The sequence below is a fragment of the Polypterus senegalus genome, chromosome 18 (assembly GCF_016835505.1).
Source record: "Polypterus senegalus isolate Bchr_013 chromosome 18, ASM1683550v1, whole genome shotgun sequence".
Classification (NCBI taxonomy): Eukaryota; Metazoa; Chordata; class Cladistia; order Polypteriformes; family Polypteridae; genus Polypterus; species Polypterus senegalus.
The window spans coordinates 24,112,382-24,132,443 of NC_053171.1; the positions used below are offsets into that span (position 1 = coordinate 24,112,382).

The window sequence follows — 20,062 nt, forward strand, 5'->3', positions numbered from 1 at the left end:
GTGCAAAAATGACTGAATGCAGCGCACCTCTGACCAAAAGCCCCAACACACAGCCGCACTAAAGTGAATGTCTTAGTTAAGTTCTTCCAGGTGTATTCTACCCAACAACCTTTGAAAGCTGGGATTCTCGATGATAGTTCAAGGATGGCCACAAAAACCTTCAACCACTTTGTAAATAGCCTATAAACCAGCCAATTTCCTTTTTCAAATGTGTCAAATAAAGCCTGGCATGTGAAAAATAATTAACTGTCTTATCATTGGGACAGCTGGTCTCCTAGTAGAGCAAAAAGCAACCATTGCTTAGACACCATCAGACGTCATAGCAGGAAAAAAAAGGTGAAGAGTAAACATACAAAAGAATTTGAGTGTTAATTTTCTCCAAACTGAGAATCACAGGTACTTATGACATACCACTGATCATCAGCCTCCTTCTTTGAAGATGCTGACCAGCAAGTCAGCATTTGATACAAAGTAGGAAGCAGACCTTTAGACAGAATGCTAGTCACTCACTGGGTCAATTCAGAGCATCTACTTAACCCTAACCTGCATGACAACTTTAGTGCCTGATGAATAAGCCTTATAGATAAAAATGAAAATCTGCAGACTTCACAGGGAAGAAATAACAGTGCTAACCACTGTACCACCATGCCAACCCATTAAAAATGGACTTATTGTTTTTATTGATTAGCTAATCCTATCATTCCAAGGAAAAGCAACTTTTACTTTATAGAGCATCTTTTGTACTGGACACAATCTTGAGACACTTTGAAAGTGAACATAACACGACATACAGGGCGAGTGACTTGATCGGGAACTAACAGGGAGCTGAAGGCAAGCAACAAGTAGGCAACCTAGTGGCTCAAAAACTTCACTTCCTTAGTCATTTCACACAGCATATAAATATCTAATTTAACTGAACTGTTGTACATATTTTTTTTTCATCAATGTTCGCAAATGACTAATATGTGAAAGCCATTTTTAGGTGGCACACTGATTAGCACTGCTGCTCAACAGATCGTGGGTCCTAGGTTTAAAATCTGGCCCCATCATCTACTTGTTTGTGCATGGAATTTCCTCCCACATTCCTAAACACTTACAGGTTTAGCTAAATTGGTTCTGTTTGAGTGTGGATGTGCAACATGGCTGGCATCCTGTCCTGACACCTTCTTTGGAATTGTTTTTTTTTTTTTTATATAAACGATTTGTTTCTGTATATTTTAGATGTTAGAACTATGCTATGGAAAACCAAGATTTACTGCTACAATTGCATTCATATTTGCATATGTGAAGCACTGGCAGATAATTTGCTCACATGGGGTTACATAAAAAATTAGTCATGAGAACTGAACAAGGAAATGAACACATGACAGTTCAGCACCTTAGCCATTAGTACACAACACTTGATAAACTTCAGGATATCCTCCTTCTTAGTGAACCCAGCACAATATGGAAACACCTTACATCAGCTCTGCCAAAAAAATAAGACGTGCAAGTGTAATAAGTGTAATCAAATGTACAAAAAAAAAAAAGAAATAGCACAGTGTGAATCTTATCATTCATTAAAGAAGGCTGGCAAGACAAATGTGATTATTACTTGTTGACAGCAGAACTGATTGAATTGATAATCTTATCCAATATTATATAGCTCTCGAAGTAAATGGATGGGTAACTAACTTTACGGTTTCCACTGAAGCTTTCAAAGCTGAAATTCTTGAAAGTGACGCCCCCATGCGCACAGACTACAGATCTGCTGAATCCGAGTCCAATTTAATTAAATTATAAAAGCAGTTATACACTTAATTGTATTGTTACTCAAACAATTTGACAGGTCGGTGTGTGTATTCAGCATAAAGACAGTGTGGTCTGGAGCCTAAAAATGTTTGATTTTAAGAACTCCAGGTTGCGATGTTCAATCACTATCGGTTATTCAATGTATGACACCAGGTCACTTATTCATTCTGTGCTTCAGCATCTGTTGTCTCGGAAAACGTGGCACCAAATGTAGGCTGAATGCAAGCTTTACTCCAAGGAATACATTTGGCTTTGCTATTGTGTAAAGTTTCAGAAACATTCATGTATTTTAAATTCTGGTGGTAAGATCTGCTTTTCGGTCTTTTATTTACAACAATTTCTTCACCAAGAGGGAGAGAAGGCCGAATTAGAAGGCCTTCTTCATTCATTTTATACTCTTTCTGAGCCCATTCCCGACGCTGTGCTGCTTTTACTTCCAGCTGCCTCAGTTCTTTGGGAAGATCCAGAATAGAATCCTGTGCACAGAAAAAAAAGAATTAAACTAAATAATATGAAGAAGAATTCCCTTTTTGTTTTTAGTTTTCATCTAACTTTAAACTTGCTCAAACTAGTCAGGAGGGAAGACTCTCTCTGCTGCATCGGATGCACTACCCCAAGGGAGATCCATGCACCCATTCACTCTCACTCATCATGGGACTAATTTAGATTTGTCAGTTAACATAATGTGGGAGGAAAAAATAAATCAGAGGGGCTAGAAAAATAAAATAAATAAATAAAAAGATAAACACACACACACACACATAGGTAATGGCAAATCCTGGATTCTCAGTCATACAGATCTGTGAGGCAGCAGCTGTAATAATTGTGCTGTTTATGCTGCAATATTATTTTGCTAAACTCACAAGAAAATACAGTGATTTCCAATATACTATAATGGAAGATAAAGGGGAAACAATTTACTACTAATATGGAACTAAACCTGACAGTGGAGATCAAGACGAACGGTGAATATCCTTAGCAGATAACTCAGAAAATGCCCAGTAGCCTTTGCGGCCTAATTGTACACCTCCAGTCCTGCTCCCTATACACAAAAGACTGAAAGCAGCACACCTCTGATCAAAAGCCCCAATACACAGACGCACTAAAGTGAATGTATTAGTTAAGTTCTTCCAGGTGTGTTCTACCCAACAACCTTTGAAAGCTGGGATACTCGATGATAGTTCAAGGATGGCCACAAAAACCTTCAACCACTTTGTAAATAGCCTATAAACCAGCCAATTTCCTTTTTCAAATGTGTCAAATAAAGCCTGGTATGTGAAAAATAATCAACTGTCTTATTATTGGGACAGTTGGTCTCCTAGTAGAGCAAAAAGCAATCATTGCTTAGGCACAATCAGACGTCATAGCAGGAAAAAAAGGTGAAGATTAAACATGCAAAATAATTTGAGTGTTAATTTTCTCCAAACTGAGAATCACAGGTACTTATGACATACCACTGATCATCAGCCTCCTTCTTTGAAGATGCTGACCAGCAAGTCAGCATTTGATACAAAGTAGGAAGCAGCCCTCGAGACAGAATGCCTATAGTAGCCTATAAACCTGGGGTTAATTCCAGCATAAAATGTCAGATGTAGAAATCAAATTTTTGAACTGACAAAAGATTATGCTCAAATCAAGACTGCACAGAGTACCCAAGCAACCTTTTCATTTATAAATTAAATTAACCAATTTTCACCAAATATTTGTTTTGAAATATGAAAAGTCTCTTAAGACAAAAATGTGAAATCTACCACAAAATGATGTAGGAAGTACATACTATACTAATGCAGACTATGAATCAGTTTTAAGCTTTCACTATCCACTTTATTTACAAAGTGTCATTTCAATAAGGAAAAATAAATAACAGTAGGTTAAAGGAGGGTCCCATGTTTTAATTAGTAATACTTGCTGATCACAGTGCTGGACAGTGATGATGTACTGCATATTGATGAGACATGCAAGTAATAATTTAAATGTACTCCGTACATGTAACTTGAATGATTTTACTTACCGGAGACAATGTTTGCAAGTGAAAAGGTTCCTCAAGATTTATGCTCAGGTAAGAGTCCACTAAACTAGTAAAGTCTGACATAAGAGCATCCAGCAGGGCTAGTCTTAACTCTTGAAGATGAACAACAGACAATGCCATTACATTGAGTAAATGAGCAGGACACGGTCGATCATAAAACATTTCAGGGCTCTGCAAATATATGGGAAATTCATACAGTTAGTAAAAAAAAAAAAAAAAAAAGATGTTCAACAGATTTTTTTAAATCAAATCAACATCCTGTGAAACATGCATAGAAAACATGTAAACATAAAAATATTAGCAAAGTCACAGAAAACGTTGTCAAAGAACTTATCTAAAACATAGCTACAAATGATTATAAAAGCCATATTTCTGTAACATGTTTTTAGCCATCTGATTGTGGTTTTTGCACCATTTCTACTTGATTACTGATAATCACCAGTCATTTTCAGGGATCCAAGAAACACCATCATACCTTATCACTAGGGTAATAGCCACATGGCTGATGTGGCCTGTTTGAAGTCCGTACATAAAAATGACCTGAAATTATGATCAGATTCTGGTCTGTTCTGCTGAACTTTTCTGCAGAAATGTGTTTTTTGTCAAAACACTTCAAAAACTTTGGAACATTTTCCTTCCTGTTTGTGTGTATTTACCTTTGTTTTGTATTTTTTAAGCATCTTGTAGTTCTCCATATTTTTCTTTTTCTAAACTGTGGTGTTCCCACCTACATATTTGAATTTTATTCCAAACAGACAAGTAGACTGCATTGTCATGCACATGTGTGGTAGCTAAAGCGCTCAAAAAAGGGTAATTCCATGCCAGACCAGTGGGTGGCAGAGTTCAATGATCCTTTTTTTCCTTTGCACACGGACCACTGGAAAGTCCACCCGGGCTTGATAACATCACTTCCGACTTGGGGCCCAATGACATCACTTCCAGTTCCTGTCTAGATGACGTCATTTCGCCAGCCCGGCTTTAAAACCGCCATGTTTTGTCTGTCTCACCAGTACTGTTTTGGACTAATGTCCGTTAAGACCTATTGAACTACTCTTTGCTTTCTGACAGCCAAGTACATGGGTGGCTGCCCCTAAACCAGTTTGCCGTGTTGTCTGAATCCTTTCACAGCAAATAGTCAGCAGGGTGAAGCCAAGTTCAGAAGAGCTTAAAATTAGTTTTGTCATTTAGCTTTATTCTTTAGGCTTATGATTGTTCCTAGTAGTGCTCAGGAGAAATTTATAACAAAGATTTGAGAAAAAAAAATAAATAAATAAAAAAGTAAAAAACACACAACATACCACACCAGTCAGTTCATTAATGTGTAAGCAAATCTGACTACAGATTTGAAATACCAGTTTATAAAAAAGCTTGTGTTTTAATCTATCTATAGACAGTAATAACAGCAAAGTACTGCTTTTTGTTTACAATGTATAAATAAAAAGACATATAAATGTACCTGTACTTAAGAAGCAACATCCAGAATGGTTGCCTACTTAATGTTTTATTATATTTTGTGTATTTTGTAATTCATAAAAAGTCAGTCGGAAGAGATATAATTTGACTTGTTAGAGAAATAAACATTTTAATAAAACACAGAAATAATGCAGGATTTGTACAGCAATACCCTACCCTTGATATAAACTGCAAGGAGGACGCAGATATTTTTAAATGGCGCACCAAGCATTCCTCAAGTGGACTGACTCGGTCTGGTAGATACCCCCCAGTTTCATTGTAGTAATACATCACATCAGCAACCTGAATAAATTATAAATAAAAACAGTAACATAACAAATAAAAACAAGTTTACTGTGAAGCAATATTAAAAAAGGAACTATACAATATCTTAATTATCTTATACAAGAACAAATAAGTAATGACCAATGACAACCCTATCGCAAAAACGGAGCCCAGTAAACCTGCACTCACGACACTCTCTCATTATTTTGTACTAATGATCCGATTCTTTTGGGTACTACAAGGAAACCATAATAATAGGCAAGGACAGAGCTGTAAAACTGACCAGAAAATGGGATAGATTTCTCAGAGGACTTTACTCCCACGTCACCAAATACATCTGGCACAACTTTCACAAAACACTGATCTGTTGGTTAATCTCAAGAGAATAACCAGTCAGAATCATAAAAAAAAGATCCTGAGGTGCTTTACCCCTTTAACACGAGGAAGCTCAAGTAGGACAGGCAAGTCACTCTTTTTCAGTTGTGTGCTATAACCTCATTAATGGAACGGCTTATTTTCATCCCGAGCACATTTTGAAGTGGGTGCTGAAGATCAGTCTCACAAGTACAAGATGATATAATCCTCTGAAGATGTCAGAAGAACAGCCCTCATGTCCCCAAAGTAGAACCTTTGCAAACCTCAACTACACCTTAGTGTCTTTTGCATACAAATCACAAAACAAAAGAAGAGATATAAGGTGCCCTTACTTTGGTCAGGATCGACATCCAGACTCAAAATAACTTCAAATAAACAAATACAACCATTGATCTAAAAATATGGGGACTGAATCGAATGCAGCTCTGCAGTTTTATTGCACATTCTACAAAATACTATTGGTACATGTCATTAGTAAAGCTATGCAAGGACAAAGAGTTTCATCATCATAACCAGGAAATAATCCAGAACTGTCAGCCAGAATCTCCATTCTAGAACCCTTGCATAAAATTTTCCAGGAAATAGAGCGTGAGGTGGTAAGTGAAAAGCATCATTTTTTTTTTTTTTAAAAAAAGATGACAAAGTGTACTCAGTCATCCCAATCTGGTAGTTGTCTACACACGGTTTCCAACCTTCTATACAAAACTGAAGAGACATGTTAGCCAAGACATTCTCACAATATCAGCATATCAGGGGAGATTTCATCCACTCCTTCCGTTTTCTTAACAACTACAGCAACCTTTGCCTCAGAAATCAACCCAACCCCCAACTAATGCTACTGGCACTGCCTCCTCCAAGGGTAGCTTATTCACCAAGTTTAAAAGCTCTGGTAACTGTTCCATGAACTACTAGAAAATGTGCAAAGTTAATGTTTCTCCCCCTAGCCGAGTCACTAAACTACATACCAGAACCTATTCAAAGTTGCTGAAAAGTCATTTTTGCATTTCATTAAAAATCCTCACATGCATTGGCCAATAATTCAGCCAACTACTGGGTTCTGGGAATATTTTATTCAAAAATGGAGTCTTTCCTGCTGGCATCGCATGAAAGTCCACTTTGCCTGACTTGCAAGCTTGATGGGAGCTGGTTGGCCACCACAAAAAGAATAAACCATCCTTCTGCCATAGCTTTGTGCTGCCAACTCAACAAAGGAGGTCTTCAACTGAGTCCATTAAGACTCTTTACCATGTCTTAGAATCTCCTAATCACTTTTAACACACCTCTCTTTCTTTTTGAGTTTTCCAGATTTGTCCTGTAGACCTCTTTCATCAGCCAGCTTCCAATTAGCTGATAACTCAAACTGCACATTATTTGCAAGTAATGTCAAGTTTAATTAGATTTAAAATTGTAAAGTTAAACCTTCAACTTTCAATTAACAAGGGATCAAAACAGAATTATTTTATATTGCAGCTCCCTGAAACCGTTAAACTGATTGAGGCAAATTTCATAAACAAATATATACATGATGTGTGAAGCAATACTGAATTAATAAAATACTAAAATGTACTATTAGGTGCCAAGTTTTTGTATAGAGATGAAAAGGGAAATTATTTTCTAAACGTTCAAGGCATCATCAATGGTTCCAGTATATTAATATTAATAAGCTTGACAAAGATATTTATGCAGTTAACATACAAAAATGTTTTTTCATTCTTACTTGGTGTGGTGGGTAAGTTGGTGATCTTAGGGATCATATGCTCATAATGTTTAATTTGTTAAAGTAAAACTACTAGCTGTTTTTATTTTTTTTGTTTTCAAACAATGCAGTTGCTGGATTGTTTTACTTCTTTGAGATAAGCAGGCAGGTAGTGGATTCTTGAAAGATAACATCTGGTTATAAAGCATGAAACAAAGGTTTCATATTCACCTGTTAAGAGATAATGCACTGTACAGAGAACAAAGCAAAAGAAAATCAGTCAGGGATCATAAAGCAGCAATTTGATATTATCAAACTGGTCCTTGATATGAAACACATCAGCTGCCATCAACTTATATGAAACACGTTTTCTATACTTTGGATCAGTATATATTTCTTAGGTTTTGAAATATAAATATATATATATATATATATATATATATATATATTATTTTATTATTATTATATTTATATTTATATATAATAGGTCATGGACAACAAGGGAATGCCGGGAACCACCTGGAGCTCATCCGGGAGAATATAAAAGGGGCTGTCTCCCTTCATTCAGGGCTGGAGTTGGGTGGAAGACGGACGAGGCACGTGAGGAGTGTGGAGGCGGCCCGAAGAGAGGCATTTGTGAGGCCAGGACTGTGTGTTGGGGTTTGTGCACTACTTTGGACTGGGTCTTAGTGACCATATTATTTGTATATATTTGTAAATAAACATGTGGTGGTGATTAAGAACATGTCCGCCTGTCTGTGTCCGGGTCAGTTCCACAATATATCGAATCTGTATACTGCTTAATTTGTAATGTTTATTCTATCAATGAGACTATATACATCTCTTTTATTATTCTGGTAAGGTGAAATGTTATTTTGCAAAATGGCCCTAAAAAACATAACACACTATGAGAGAAAACCTTACATGAAATACCCTGCGAATTTGCCTCTTGTTTTTCAAATGGTGTGTGGCATTTGTGCTCCATTAGTCTGCTGGATATAGTTCTGTGTCTGTTACAGTAGTTATGTTCGGTGACTGATACAATAAACTTATGCATGTTTTCTTATCCTCTGCTGTTCAGATACATTACTGAGCATATATACTGGAAACAGGCCATCCCTGACAGCTTCACCCGCATATTGGTGAAACAAGGGTCCCTCCCAGCTTCCCACTCCTGACGTCACTCTTCCCCCTCCACTCGGCCCGCAGCTTCCGTCTCGGATTAGCGCGAGTATATCGCTCCTGCAAGCACACTATGATTCTTAGTGCAATGAGAGAGATTGCAAAATCAACCAGAATGTTCAAGCAAATTATATAAAAAAAGAAGAGTTAAATACATTAAGTAGTTCTCTCTTTCGCTAACTAAGCGGAGTTAAGGTTATGCTCTGAAGCAGACGCATGAGTAAGAAGGGCCCCATCCCCCCAATGAGTCTCTCTCGGATTTGCGCTAATAAATTGGTACCGCAAGCAAACTATAATACTTAGCGCAATGAGAAAGTTGCAAAATCAACAGAATGTCCAAGCAAACTAGAAAAAAAACCCCACCTAAATCTGTTAAGTAGTTTTCTCGTGAAAAGTGGACAGACTTACAAACGGGTCTAAAAAACTGTAAGAAATTTCACACTGGACCACGACATTTTTAAAATTGTTTCTTAGTGAGCACCTATGGGCCAAGGGTAACCTACATTCCAACGTCCTCATGGTTCGGGAGATTTCGTGAGGAGCGAGTCAGTGATTTTTGGCTTTTATATATACAGGTAAAATTCCGGTACAATGAACTCCCAGGGACCTAAAAAAATATTTTGTTGTAATGAGATTTTATATTTGTTACTATAGTGCTTTCTTTAACTTGCACCCAGGCGTCTGCAATCATTTCAATAGCTTTTTTCATGTTAATTTTAATCTCCTCCTGCCTACAAGTTATGCTGACGAGAATTGTTCTCAGCATGTCCTTGCGATACAGTTTCAGGATGCAAAATGATGCCCAAATCCAATGGCTGAAGCACTGCTGTGCAACTGGATGGGAGGAATTCAACGCGAACATTTAGATAATGTGGAAGCATGTTGTGGACAGCACAGTTATCAATCAGGAGCCGAATCATCCTTTTCTTCTTGTTTCTGAACTCTTTTGAGGTCCCAATCAAAACCCGACCCCGGGATCAAGACGTTGAAGTGCGTCCCGAAGCGCGATTGCAGTGTCTATGGAAGATTGTTTGTCCATTGATGGGGAAGGGCAAAAACAGGCTCATAGCACTGCAGTGAAGCGACACAGAAGCGAATCCTAAAAGATCTTGGGCGTGCTATAAGTCCCTGTCTTACCCCCCAAAACACAGGGCAGAGTCTCAGTACTTTAGCAAACCAGCTTTATTCAGCTTGAAACAGGAACAGCACACTTATTTATTGTAGCGTGATCTGCCACTCTGTTATACACAGACAGCACTCAGGCTGCATCACCCATCGATATCTTTTCTGTTTGCTTTGGCAGAGACGCAGCATAGCTTTGAGCCTGCTTTTGCCCCGGCAACAGATAAACAGTCTTCCATAGACATGGAGATCAGACTTCAGGACGCTGTTTGTCGTGCTGTCTAGTTGGGGGAGGTCCCAACAGAGTTTACAAACCTCATATTTTCTTGAATGAGTGCCGCATTAATAAGAATGTACCTTGAATGAGAATCACTGAACCACATAAAAACTGCTTTTTTGACGTCTTCAAATGCAGCAGTTCACATACGTTTGCAAACTGAGATTTTTCTTGTTTTTTTGCTTGGTCTTTCAAGAAAGTGGACAGCGTTGATGGCAAAATTCCGAATTCACTGGCAACGTCTTTTTTCTTTTTGCCACAATCAAGAGCTGCAAAAATGTAAAGATTTTTTTTTTCCAAATATGAACGGTTATCGTTTTTTCATGTCTGCCGTTTCTATCGGTGGGTGACAATGAGTTAAATTCCAATGGATGTTTTTGCAGATGAGCAATAAGTAAAAGGTATCACTAAAAACTGCAGAAAAAAAGGGCAAAAACAAAAAAACAAACAAACAAACAAACAATACGAGGAAAGTTCGAAGAAAGACAAAAAAAAAATGAGTGTTTCTGTTTGGGGATCGTTGTGCACAACTGAGCTGCGGCCACAGAACTAACTGCTCTGTGGATGATTCATTCAGGCATTTCAAGGTCTTTTGGGCACTTCGTTGTAATGAAAGTATCTGCTGAATGTACTTCGTAGTAACGAGATTTCTATAGACTCGTGTCATATGGGGAAACAGTCGGAACCATAAAAATACTTTGTTGTAATAAAAATTTTGTTGTAAAGATATTCGTTGTAATGGAATTTTACCTGCATATAGATATTCTCCGTGTAAATGTTATATCTTGGACAAAATAAAAACACAACTTTATTCATTTATCACAGACAGCCTTATGTGGTTTTGTAGTCAATTTTGACAATTTTCCAACTATTTTTGGTAGGGTGATTAAAATATTTACTATTAAGTCCTTCTTTTTCTCCTTCATCCAACTGTTTGTAAAACATCATCATGTTGGTTTCTTGGATTTACTAGTATAGAATACATACCTGTGTATCAAATACGTTTGTCAAATCAGTTCCAAACAGTGTGTGCAAGCAAGAAGACATACTGCGACAGTCATGTATCACCTTTAAAAGAGGAGGAGAAAGAGGGTTACATCATTTGTTTTTCAAGGAAACGCATTTGATATCGCTATGGAATTTTAAAACCCTAATTTACAAGATATAAATATACTGATTAAAAAAAATTATCAGGTTTTTTTTTTTTTAACCCCACTCTTCCAATGAACCTGGACAGCGGTCTTTTGCTTATAATGTCAATCATCCACTCAGGTGAGACCAACCCACAAACAGTGGAAAGTGCCTAGTTTGAGGAGAGCAGGACATACAGTAATGGCAGGCATCCTAAAGTGAGCCTGGAGAAGCCAGAACACATCTGTGGTGCACAAGGGTTGTATAAGGGATGTCCCCTCTAAAACTATTACATATGGTAAAGAATATATACCCAGCCATTATGCATACCCATTTACCCAACTTTCAATCGTGGGGGCTGGAGCCCATTGCTGTAGAAGTCACCACTGGTGAGGGTACCAGTCTATCATATGAAACACTTACACTTGCGCCCACCCTCTATCATTGCATTGAGACTACTTAAAGTCAGCCATCGACCTAAATGTACATTTTGGAATGAGGGGGTTTGGAGACACCAACCTGAGAAAAATGCATTGAGGAACAACAGATTGAACAAACAGACAAAGACAAAACTTTTAGACTCTGTAAAACAACAGTGCTAAAAGTTCTGTAAAGAAAACAATTTCTTAACACAAATAAAGAAATAGCATATTTGGTTTTACTTTATTACTTTGAAGGGGAAATGACACAGAAGTTCATACCGGACACAACCATAATATTACGCTATTTTGTTTCAAATAAACACTAAAAAAAAAAGCTTTTAAAATTATATGAAAATCATTACCAACCTTTAGGATGTTACTGTTTTCCAAAACCATAGCAAGCCCATTTTTATAAGCTCTTGATCCAAGGAGCATGATGTCAAATAAATAAACTCTCGTCTTTGTTGCAATCTACAGAAAAGCAAGTGTGAGAACATCAAGTCACCACATGGTGGCAGGATATCACTCTTTTTCAAACATTTTTGTTAAACACTAGAAATGTATTACTGAACTTCACATCTACATATATGTCTGTGTGTGTATATTTGTTATTTAGTTAAAAATGCTGAAATTTGTCAGGCTGGTACATCTAAGTCAGTAGGCATCCGCTAAGGAGGGGCATTTTGATATATCTTTATATTTAGAGGTCATCCTCACCACAACAGAAAAATCAAATACTCCAAAATCTCAAAAATGCCTTGACAGATTTGATATAAAATGTGGTGATGTTACAGAAATTGTTTGTTGGCAGATTTTTATTTATTGATATCATTAACTTTTATGCTCTGCATTGCACTAATAGTGGGCTTTATGCGAACAAAGGATGCAGCAGAAGTGATTGACAGCAGCACTGGCCAATACGGTGGATGCATAACTTAAAAGAAAAGGCAGTGACCTGGTCAGGAGGATAAAAACACAAATTTGCATTGTTTTATATAGTGTGATGTGAAAGAAAAACAAAGTTTGGTAAAGCTCAATGAAAATACAAAGCAAGCACTATAAACCTCCGAGTATGGCTTCACCAACAGAGAGAAGTGGAGGCAGATGTGGCATCCTTGGATCCAAGACAAGGGGAACACATAGGGAAAGTTTAAACTTTATGGGTCTTCCACAAGCTACCGTATTCCATTGTAATTTACACTGCTCAAAAATTGAATGGAACTCTTAATTATCACAGTCTAGCACCATGTCAATTACGCTTCACGGATATCAATCTGTCCAGGTAGGAAGCTTAAGTGATTATGAATCATCTTCACCTGCTTCGGTGCAAATGAAAGTGACAACAGGTGCACTGGAGAGGCAACAGCAAGACACCCCCAAAAAGGGAATGGTTTGGGTATCAGACAATTGCTCTCTCCTTACCCTTCCTGATGGATTCTTCTCTAGTTTTGTTTTGCTAGTGTCCTTGTCACTACTGGTAGCTTGAGGCAGTAGAAGGGCATCAGCCCAGAAGAAGGACCGGTATCTGTTCCTTTGTGTGAGGAGGAATGGAAGGAGCACTGCTAGAGCCCTACAAAATGACATCCAGCTGGCTACCGGTTGTCATGTTTCTGACCAAACAGATTCCAGGAGGGTAACAGGAGGGCCCAACATCCTTCAGTGGGACCTATGCTCACAGTCCATCCTTGTGCAGCTCTGCCATGGGCACCCCATTCACTTCAGAGACAAGAGCAGGTTCACACCGAGCACATGTGACAGATGTGAAAGAGTCTGGAGACAACATGGTGAACGTTATGCAGCCTGCAACATCATCCAGCATGACCGGTTTGGAGGTGGATCAGCGATGGTCTGGGGAGGCATATCGTAGAAGGGTTGCACAGACCTATGCATGCTAGGCAACAGTACCCTGACTGTTGTTAGGTACCGGGATGAAATCCTCAGAGCCACTGTCAGACCTTACACTGGTGCAGTGGACCCTGGGTTCTGATCCAGGGTTGGGAGGATATACCTCAAGACATCACCTGCCGTCTCATCAGGAGCATGCCCAGACATTGTTGGGAGTGCATTACAGGCACATGGGGGTCATACACACTACTAAGTCATGTTATTAGTTGTTCTGATAAAATTCACACAAGTTGGATCAGTCTGTGATTTCAATTTTTGACTTTGATTTTCAGTGTGATGTTGAATCCAGCCCTCAATGAGTTGGTTATTTTGGTTTTCATTGACTGTTGCTACATCATTTTCTTCTCAATGAATTACACCGTATTACTCAGTAAAGATTTTCCACTTGAATATTTTGTTCATCAAGATCCAATGTGTGATTTAAGTGTTCCCTTAATTTTTAGGGCAGTGTATATTCAGATCTATAGACTGTGAATGGGGACTCCAACCCTGACCTTAAAAATCATTTACATGTACATGCACATCTGCTTATTTTGAACAGGGGTGCACTAACCCCATTCCTTCCACGGCTCTCAAAAATTCTATGCATATACATTCATATCTACAGACTTTAAACGGGAACCTACTTCCTTTTAAGAAGCCACCAAAACACAGTAGTGTCACTTATTTGCTCTCACTTTAAGCACAAGAGAAAAACACCCCAAAAGCAAAAGCATTCAATTCATTACATTAAGACGCGGAAATGTTTGAATATACAATGAATGAAAAACACAAAAAGAAATACTCAAGTTAACGATGTAAACAAGTGGAAATCAAACATCCAAGAATGATATTTGCTCAACATTTCTTAATATTCCTACTGATTACCCATTTCAATTCAAAAGAATATACTTTCCTGTAAAATTGTGTTTTGCAATGACTATTGACAAAAGCCAAGTCACTAGGAAAAGCGGACCGTGATCCAATGGAGGAATGTTTTACTCATGTGCAATCGCATGTAGCATGTTCAAGAGTAAGCAGCTCCAGATACATAATAATTATTATTATTATTACTTATTCGTTGACTTTCACCATTATGCAAGGTGACTTACAAAATTTGAAATACAAATAGTTACATTTCATTTGTTTTTCCAAATGGAGCACAATCAGGTGAAGTGGCGTGGTCACACAGTGCCAGTGTCAAGATCTGAACCCACAACTTCAGGGTTTGAAGTCCAAAGCCTTAACCAGTACACAACACTACCTGGCAACAATATTAGTATTTAATAAAAATCCGATAAATATTATATACAAAAAGTACTTAGCTACTGTGAATAGCACTTCAAATGCATAGAATTAACTGTTGGCAGCATAACTGAGGTCCATTGGCTGGTTTTTATATAAAAGCAGATAAGCAGCTTTAAAGCCTTAGTCAATACAATACTTGAAAGAACAATAGAAAAAGCTGTAGCATTTTGCTTCAGTAGTAAACTAATCAAGGCAAATTTTACACCTAAACATATGGGGAATATGTTTACGTGATAAAGATCTCTCACATTCAGAAGGTTGTTTCCCCTCATTATATTCACTCAGGCATTACAGTACCTGCATCCAGCAAAGTCTATTTTGTTGAAATAAGCCCACACCACTGATGCCAACACCAATTACTTTCTGTTTTTTAATATGCATAATCTGTAGAAAAAACAGGAATATTGAAATCAGCATTTAAACTTTACTGTACTACACACCAGAATAAATTTAAAATATATTTGTAATCTATTTCCATTAAATGAATATTTGCATAAGCTGAAGTGATTCTCTCTTTCAGTTCAGTGTATACTCTTTTGAAATGAGTAGTTTATTTGTTAACTAATCTTTAATAATAGGATCAAAGTGTAAATAATACATGACAGCAAGAATTATAACTGCACAAGAAATTAAAACCCCATTAAGATAGATTAAACTGAATTGTGAGTAATATATTCTGTTATGTTAGCTAGGCAAGAAAAAAAATATTTAAGAAACTTTATCCTAACTGACACAGTGCGGCCTGGACAGGCTTTGGCCTACTGAACTGGACTAAGCTGGCTTAAAACTAATGTGTTTTAATTTGTTAGCTATATAAGAGAACATTTAAGTTTTATTTTTGTGAACATAAAAAATATTAAAAATTCAGATAGAGTTCAGATAGAAAATGCAATCTTTATTGCAGGAAACACGCACAACCTGCTCATTCATTCATTCATGGTCACAGGCGCTAAAGCCAAACCAGGATTAGAAGTCTGCAGGATACAATCACACAGATACTAACGAGGGGCCATTTTAAAAGTTGCCAATTAATTAATTAGCTGCATGTCTGACATGATGGAGGTAAAAAGAAGCAGCTCAGGCAACGGGGGGAAGAGAGACAAAAAAAAAAAAAATACAGACACACACTCATTAAACACAGGATGACCACACAAATGTCATACACAGTGGTCAGGCTGGGATTTGAACACCGAACTCTGGAGCCACACACAAGTTTAATAGATTGGCCAAGCAGAAGCAGCACAAGAACAGCACATGACAAGGGACAGGCTTGATACTTCAAAAGAGGAACCTACTCTAGCAAATGGAGAGTGCACCTTCATTTGCCAATGTGAGTAAATTGCTAACAGGTTGAGGTATGGCCTGTTTGTTTAAATGGTACCCTGGATAGAAATGCGCCAAAGTGAAAGGGAGATCAATGATGTCTGGTAGAATGTCACATGAATACCTCTAGTATATCAGAGATAAACAAAGGATTATCCAACATGGGTGAAATGGAACTTTGTACATCATTATTAAAGTCATGCAGCCAGGGAGATGCAAAAGATTATTGGTCCTTTATTTACAAGCCTCAACCCTGTGATTCTGAGGTACCACGGGCTGGCAAATCTGGACTTTCACAATGCATTTCTTACTTGAATAAACCTGAATGAAGTTTACAGGCTGTTTTCTGCCTCTGGATTCAAGCATCAAGTTGAGGATAACCCCCCAACTGTCATGATGGGAGTCTCTGTATATATTGTTATATGCTGACTGTTACTCATGGCAACTTACAATATTAGGATATGTAATGACTTAAACACTGCACTATAAACTTTTTACAAGCTGTTTAAGTGACCTGCTCAAAATCACACAGAGATATAACAGGAATTGTGCCAGAAACCCTATGGTTTAAAATTCTGGAAAGGTGGATGAAGCCACCCCCAAGGGTAGTTAGGGGCCAATGTTTTTAAGTCTGTATCAATGACATCGCTGGCACTTTTTCCTCCTGTGTAGTCCCCACAACATCACACTACATTGAAGTCAAACACACTTTCAACATCATCAGCAGAAATGCTACATCTGACTATTTGCTCAATTTGCATCTGACTTTTCCGAATTAAAATGCATACATAGCATTACAATGAATTAATGCAATGGGAACAAAAATATAAAATACTTACAGCGGGAACAAAAAGGTCACAAAAGCTGTCAACAAGAATATACTTTATGTTTCCATCTTCCACACCTGCAAAAGAAAAAAAATAAAATCAAATACTACAGTATATGTTTCAGATATTTTTATACAATCTCACCTTTCCCTAGAATAGCTTTTTGAAACCTTAACTAAAAACTTAAAAATGTAATGGAAGCATTTCTTAAGTCAGTCTACTCTATTTGATGATCATTATCAAAATTTTACACTAAACACTACACTTATCTTAAGGATTATTAGGACCACCATACTAATACGGTGTTTGACCCCCTTTTGCCTTCAGAACTGCCTTAATTCTACGTGGCATTGATTCAACAAGATGCTGAAAGCATTCTTTAGAAATGTTGGCCCATATTGATAGGATAGCATCTTGCAGTTGATGGAGATTTGTGGGATGCACATCCAGGTCACGAAGCTCCCGTTCCACCACATCCCAAAGATGCTTTATTGGGTTGAGATCTGGTGACTGTGGGGGCCATTTTAGTACAGTGAACTCATTGTCATGTTCAAGAAACCAATTTGAAATGATTCAAGCTTTGTGACATGGTGCATTATCCTGCTGGAGGTAGCCATCAGAGGATGGGTACATGGTGGTCATGAAGGGACGGACATGGTCAGAAACAATGCTCAGGTAGACTGTGGCATTTAAACGATGCCCAATTGGCACTAAGGGGCCTAAAGTGTGCCAAGAAAACATCCCCCACACCATTACACCACCACCACCAGCCTGCACAGTGGTAAGAAGGCATGATGGATCCATGTTCTCATTCTGTTTACGCCAAATTCTGACTCTACCATTTGAATGTCTCAACAGAAATCGAGACTCATCAGACCAGGCAACATTTTTCCAGTCTTAAACTGTCCAAGTTTGGTGAGCTCGTGCAAATTGTAGCCTCTTTTTCCTATTTGTAGTGGAGATGAGTGGTACCCGGTGGGGTCTTCTGCTGTTGTAGCCTATCCGCCTCAAGGTTGTGCGTGTTGTGGCTTCACAAATGCTTTGCTGCATACCTCGGTTGTAACGAGTGGTTATTTCAGTCAAAGTTGCTCTTCTATCAGCTTGAATCAGTCGGCCCATTCTCCTCTGACCTCTAGCATCAACAAGGCATTTTCGCCCACAGGACTGCCGCATACTGGATGTTTTTCCCTTTTCACACCATTCTTTGTAAACCCTAGAAATGGTTGTGCGTGAAAATCCCAGTAACTGAGCAGATTGTGAAATACTCAGACCGGCCCGTCAGGCACCAACAACCATGGCACGCTCCAAATTGCTTAAATCACCTTTCTGTCCCATTCTGACATTCAGTTTGGAGTTCAGGAGATTGTCTTGACCAGGACCACACCCTGAAATGCATTGAAGCAACTGCCATGTGATTGGTTGATTAGATAATTACATTAATGAGAAATTGAACAGGTGTTCCTAATAATCCTTTAGGTGAGTGTATATCAAGAACTTCAAATCAAGTTCTTAACAGTGGATGGCTGGATATGTTTAGGTTGACTGCATAAATTATTATTTTAGCTGTACAGTATGTGTGATTTCACATTTTCATTTTGTCTTCCTGTATTCATACTATTTACAGTAACTATCTCATGAAAGAAAACCACCACAGTAAAAAGCACAGCATGTGCAAACAAAACAAAGATGATAATAATCACGTCATCATATTACCATTTAAAGATATTGCAGTAGTTTTAATTTTTTACTCAATTTGAAAATTTTGATTACAAACATTAATCCAGCCCAAGCTGAATTTAAAATATCATTATATTACACTATTTGCATTATCTCTTTAACTCTGTAAGACAAAGTGAAAAAACAATTGTCTGCTTTTGGTACTTTGCAGTGCAGTGGTGCCCTGTCTAAGGCATTTCCTGCCTTGAACCCTGAGCTGCTAAGACAGGTTCTGGCCCCACTGGGACCATGAAATGGTTTAAGCGAGTTTGAGAATGTATTGTGCTTGTAACTCTTCATTTCAGTGTCACACTGCGCTGGAACTCTCCTTGGCAGCAGAAAACATGACGGGACTTCAGCCTAACAGACAGCCAATTAAGATTATCTGATCAACCTTCCATTCATGTACTGTATACCCAGTGTAATAACCTATTTATGTGGGATGAAAGGGAAACCATTCAGGGAGACATCACTGTTATTTGAACCCACAGTCATGGAGATATGCTAAAAAACCTTTGTGACAGCATTTTTTTTCAAATCTCCACAAGATCCAAAATGAATTACAAATACAAGGGGGGAAAAATAAAGTACTTATTTTTAGAAGTATGATAAACAGAAAATGAATTTTACAGAAAATTAATTATCTTGGGAAATGAAAAAAACACATATTTAGTTGAATTAAACATGCAGGTCTTTGTTTTATCAACTGCAAAAATCCTTATCAAACACATTTTAGGCTCATTACAATAATGTGTACAAAATACAATGAAATTCTTACTTGAATGTGTGAATCAACATGCAACAAACTGCCACTCTCTGGTGTCAATATAAAGGATTCACATGTAAAAATTGATTAAATCTAGAAGCTGTCTTACTCATAGCGCCCCCTGCTACATCGCGGATTTATTAATAGTATTATTATTACTAGGGGCTCCGCCCCCTGCTCGCTTCGCTCGCCCACCCCTTTTGTTTGGTTTACTGGATAAACAATTTAAAGAGATTGTTATTTTCATGGGAATTGTTACATATGCATTATTTTCATTTTTACTTTAAAACTTTTGTAAAAACAATATTTGTCCTTTATTTCCTGCCCCGGGCGTGGTTAAATCTCTTTCTCGCGGCACTTATAACGCCTCCCGCGTTGTGAAGGGGGGTTGGGGTCTGAATGTACGCTAAAGAGATGTGATCATTTCAGCTGGTGTCTTGCTGCTGCTTCTGGCCAGCTGTGTTGTGCTTGTTGCT

At 37.9% G+C, this 20,062-nt stretch overlaps 1 protein-coding gene across 1 annotated transcript in view; it reads right to left on the bottom strand.

Annotated features, from left to right (window-relative positions):
- Window positions 1–1,177: 1,177 nt before the first annotated feature.
- The window catches only part of exd1 (exonuclease 3'-5' domain containing 1), a 30,851-nt gene continuing 11,966 nt past the window's right edge, over window positions 1,178–20,062 (bottom strand). The window contains exons 5-11 of the mRNA XM_039742128.1: window positions 17,117–17,181; window positions 15,252–15,338; window positions 12,129–12,233; window positions 11,197–11,277; window positions 5,450–5,575; window positions 3,803–3,991; window positions 1,178–2,267 (exon numbers count right to left, since the gene is read on the bottom strand). Coding sequence (XP_039598062.1) covers window positions 1,950–2,267; window positions 3,803–3,991; window positions 5,450–5,575; window positions 11,197–11,277; window positions 12,129–12,233; window positions 15,252–15,338; window positions 17,117–17,181 — 971 coding nt within the window. The 3' untranslated portion in view covers window positions 1,178–1,949. The remainder of the gene's footprint in view (window positions 2,268–3,802; window positions 3,992–5,449; window positions 5,576–11,196; window positions 11,278–12,128; window positions 12,234–15,251; window positions 15,339–17,116; window positions 17,182–20,062) is intronic.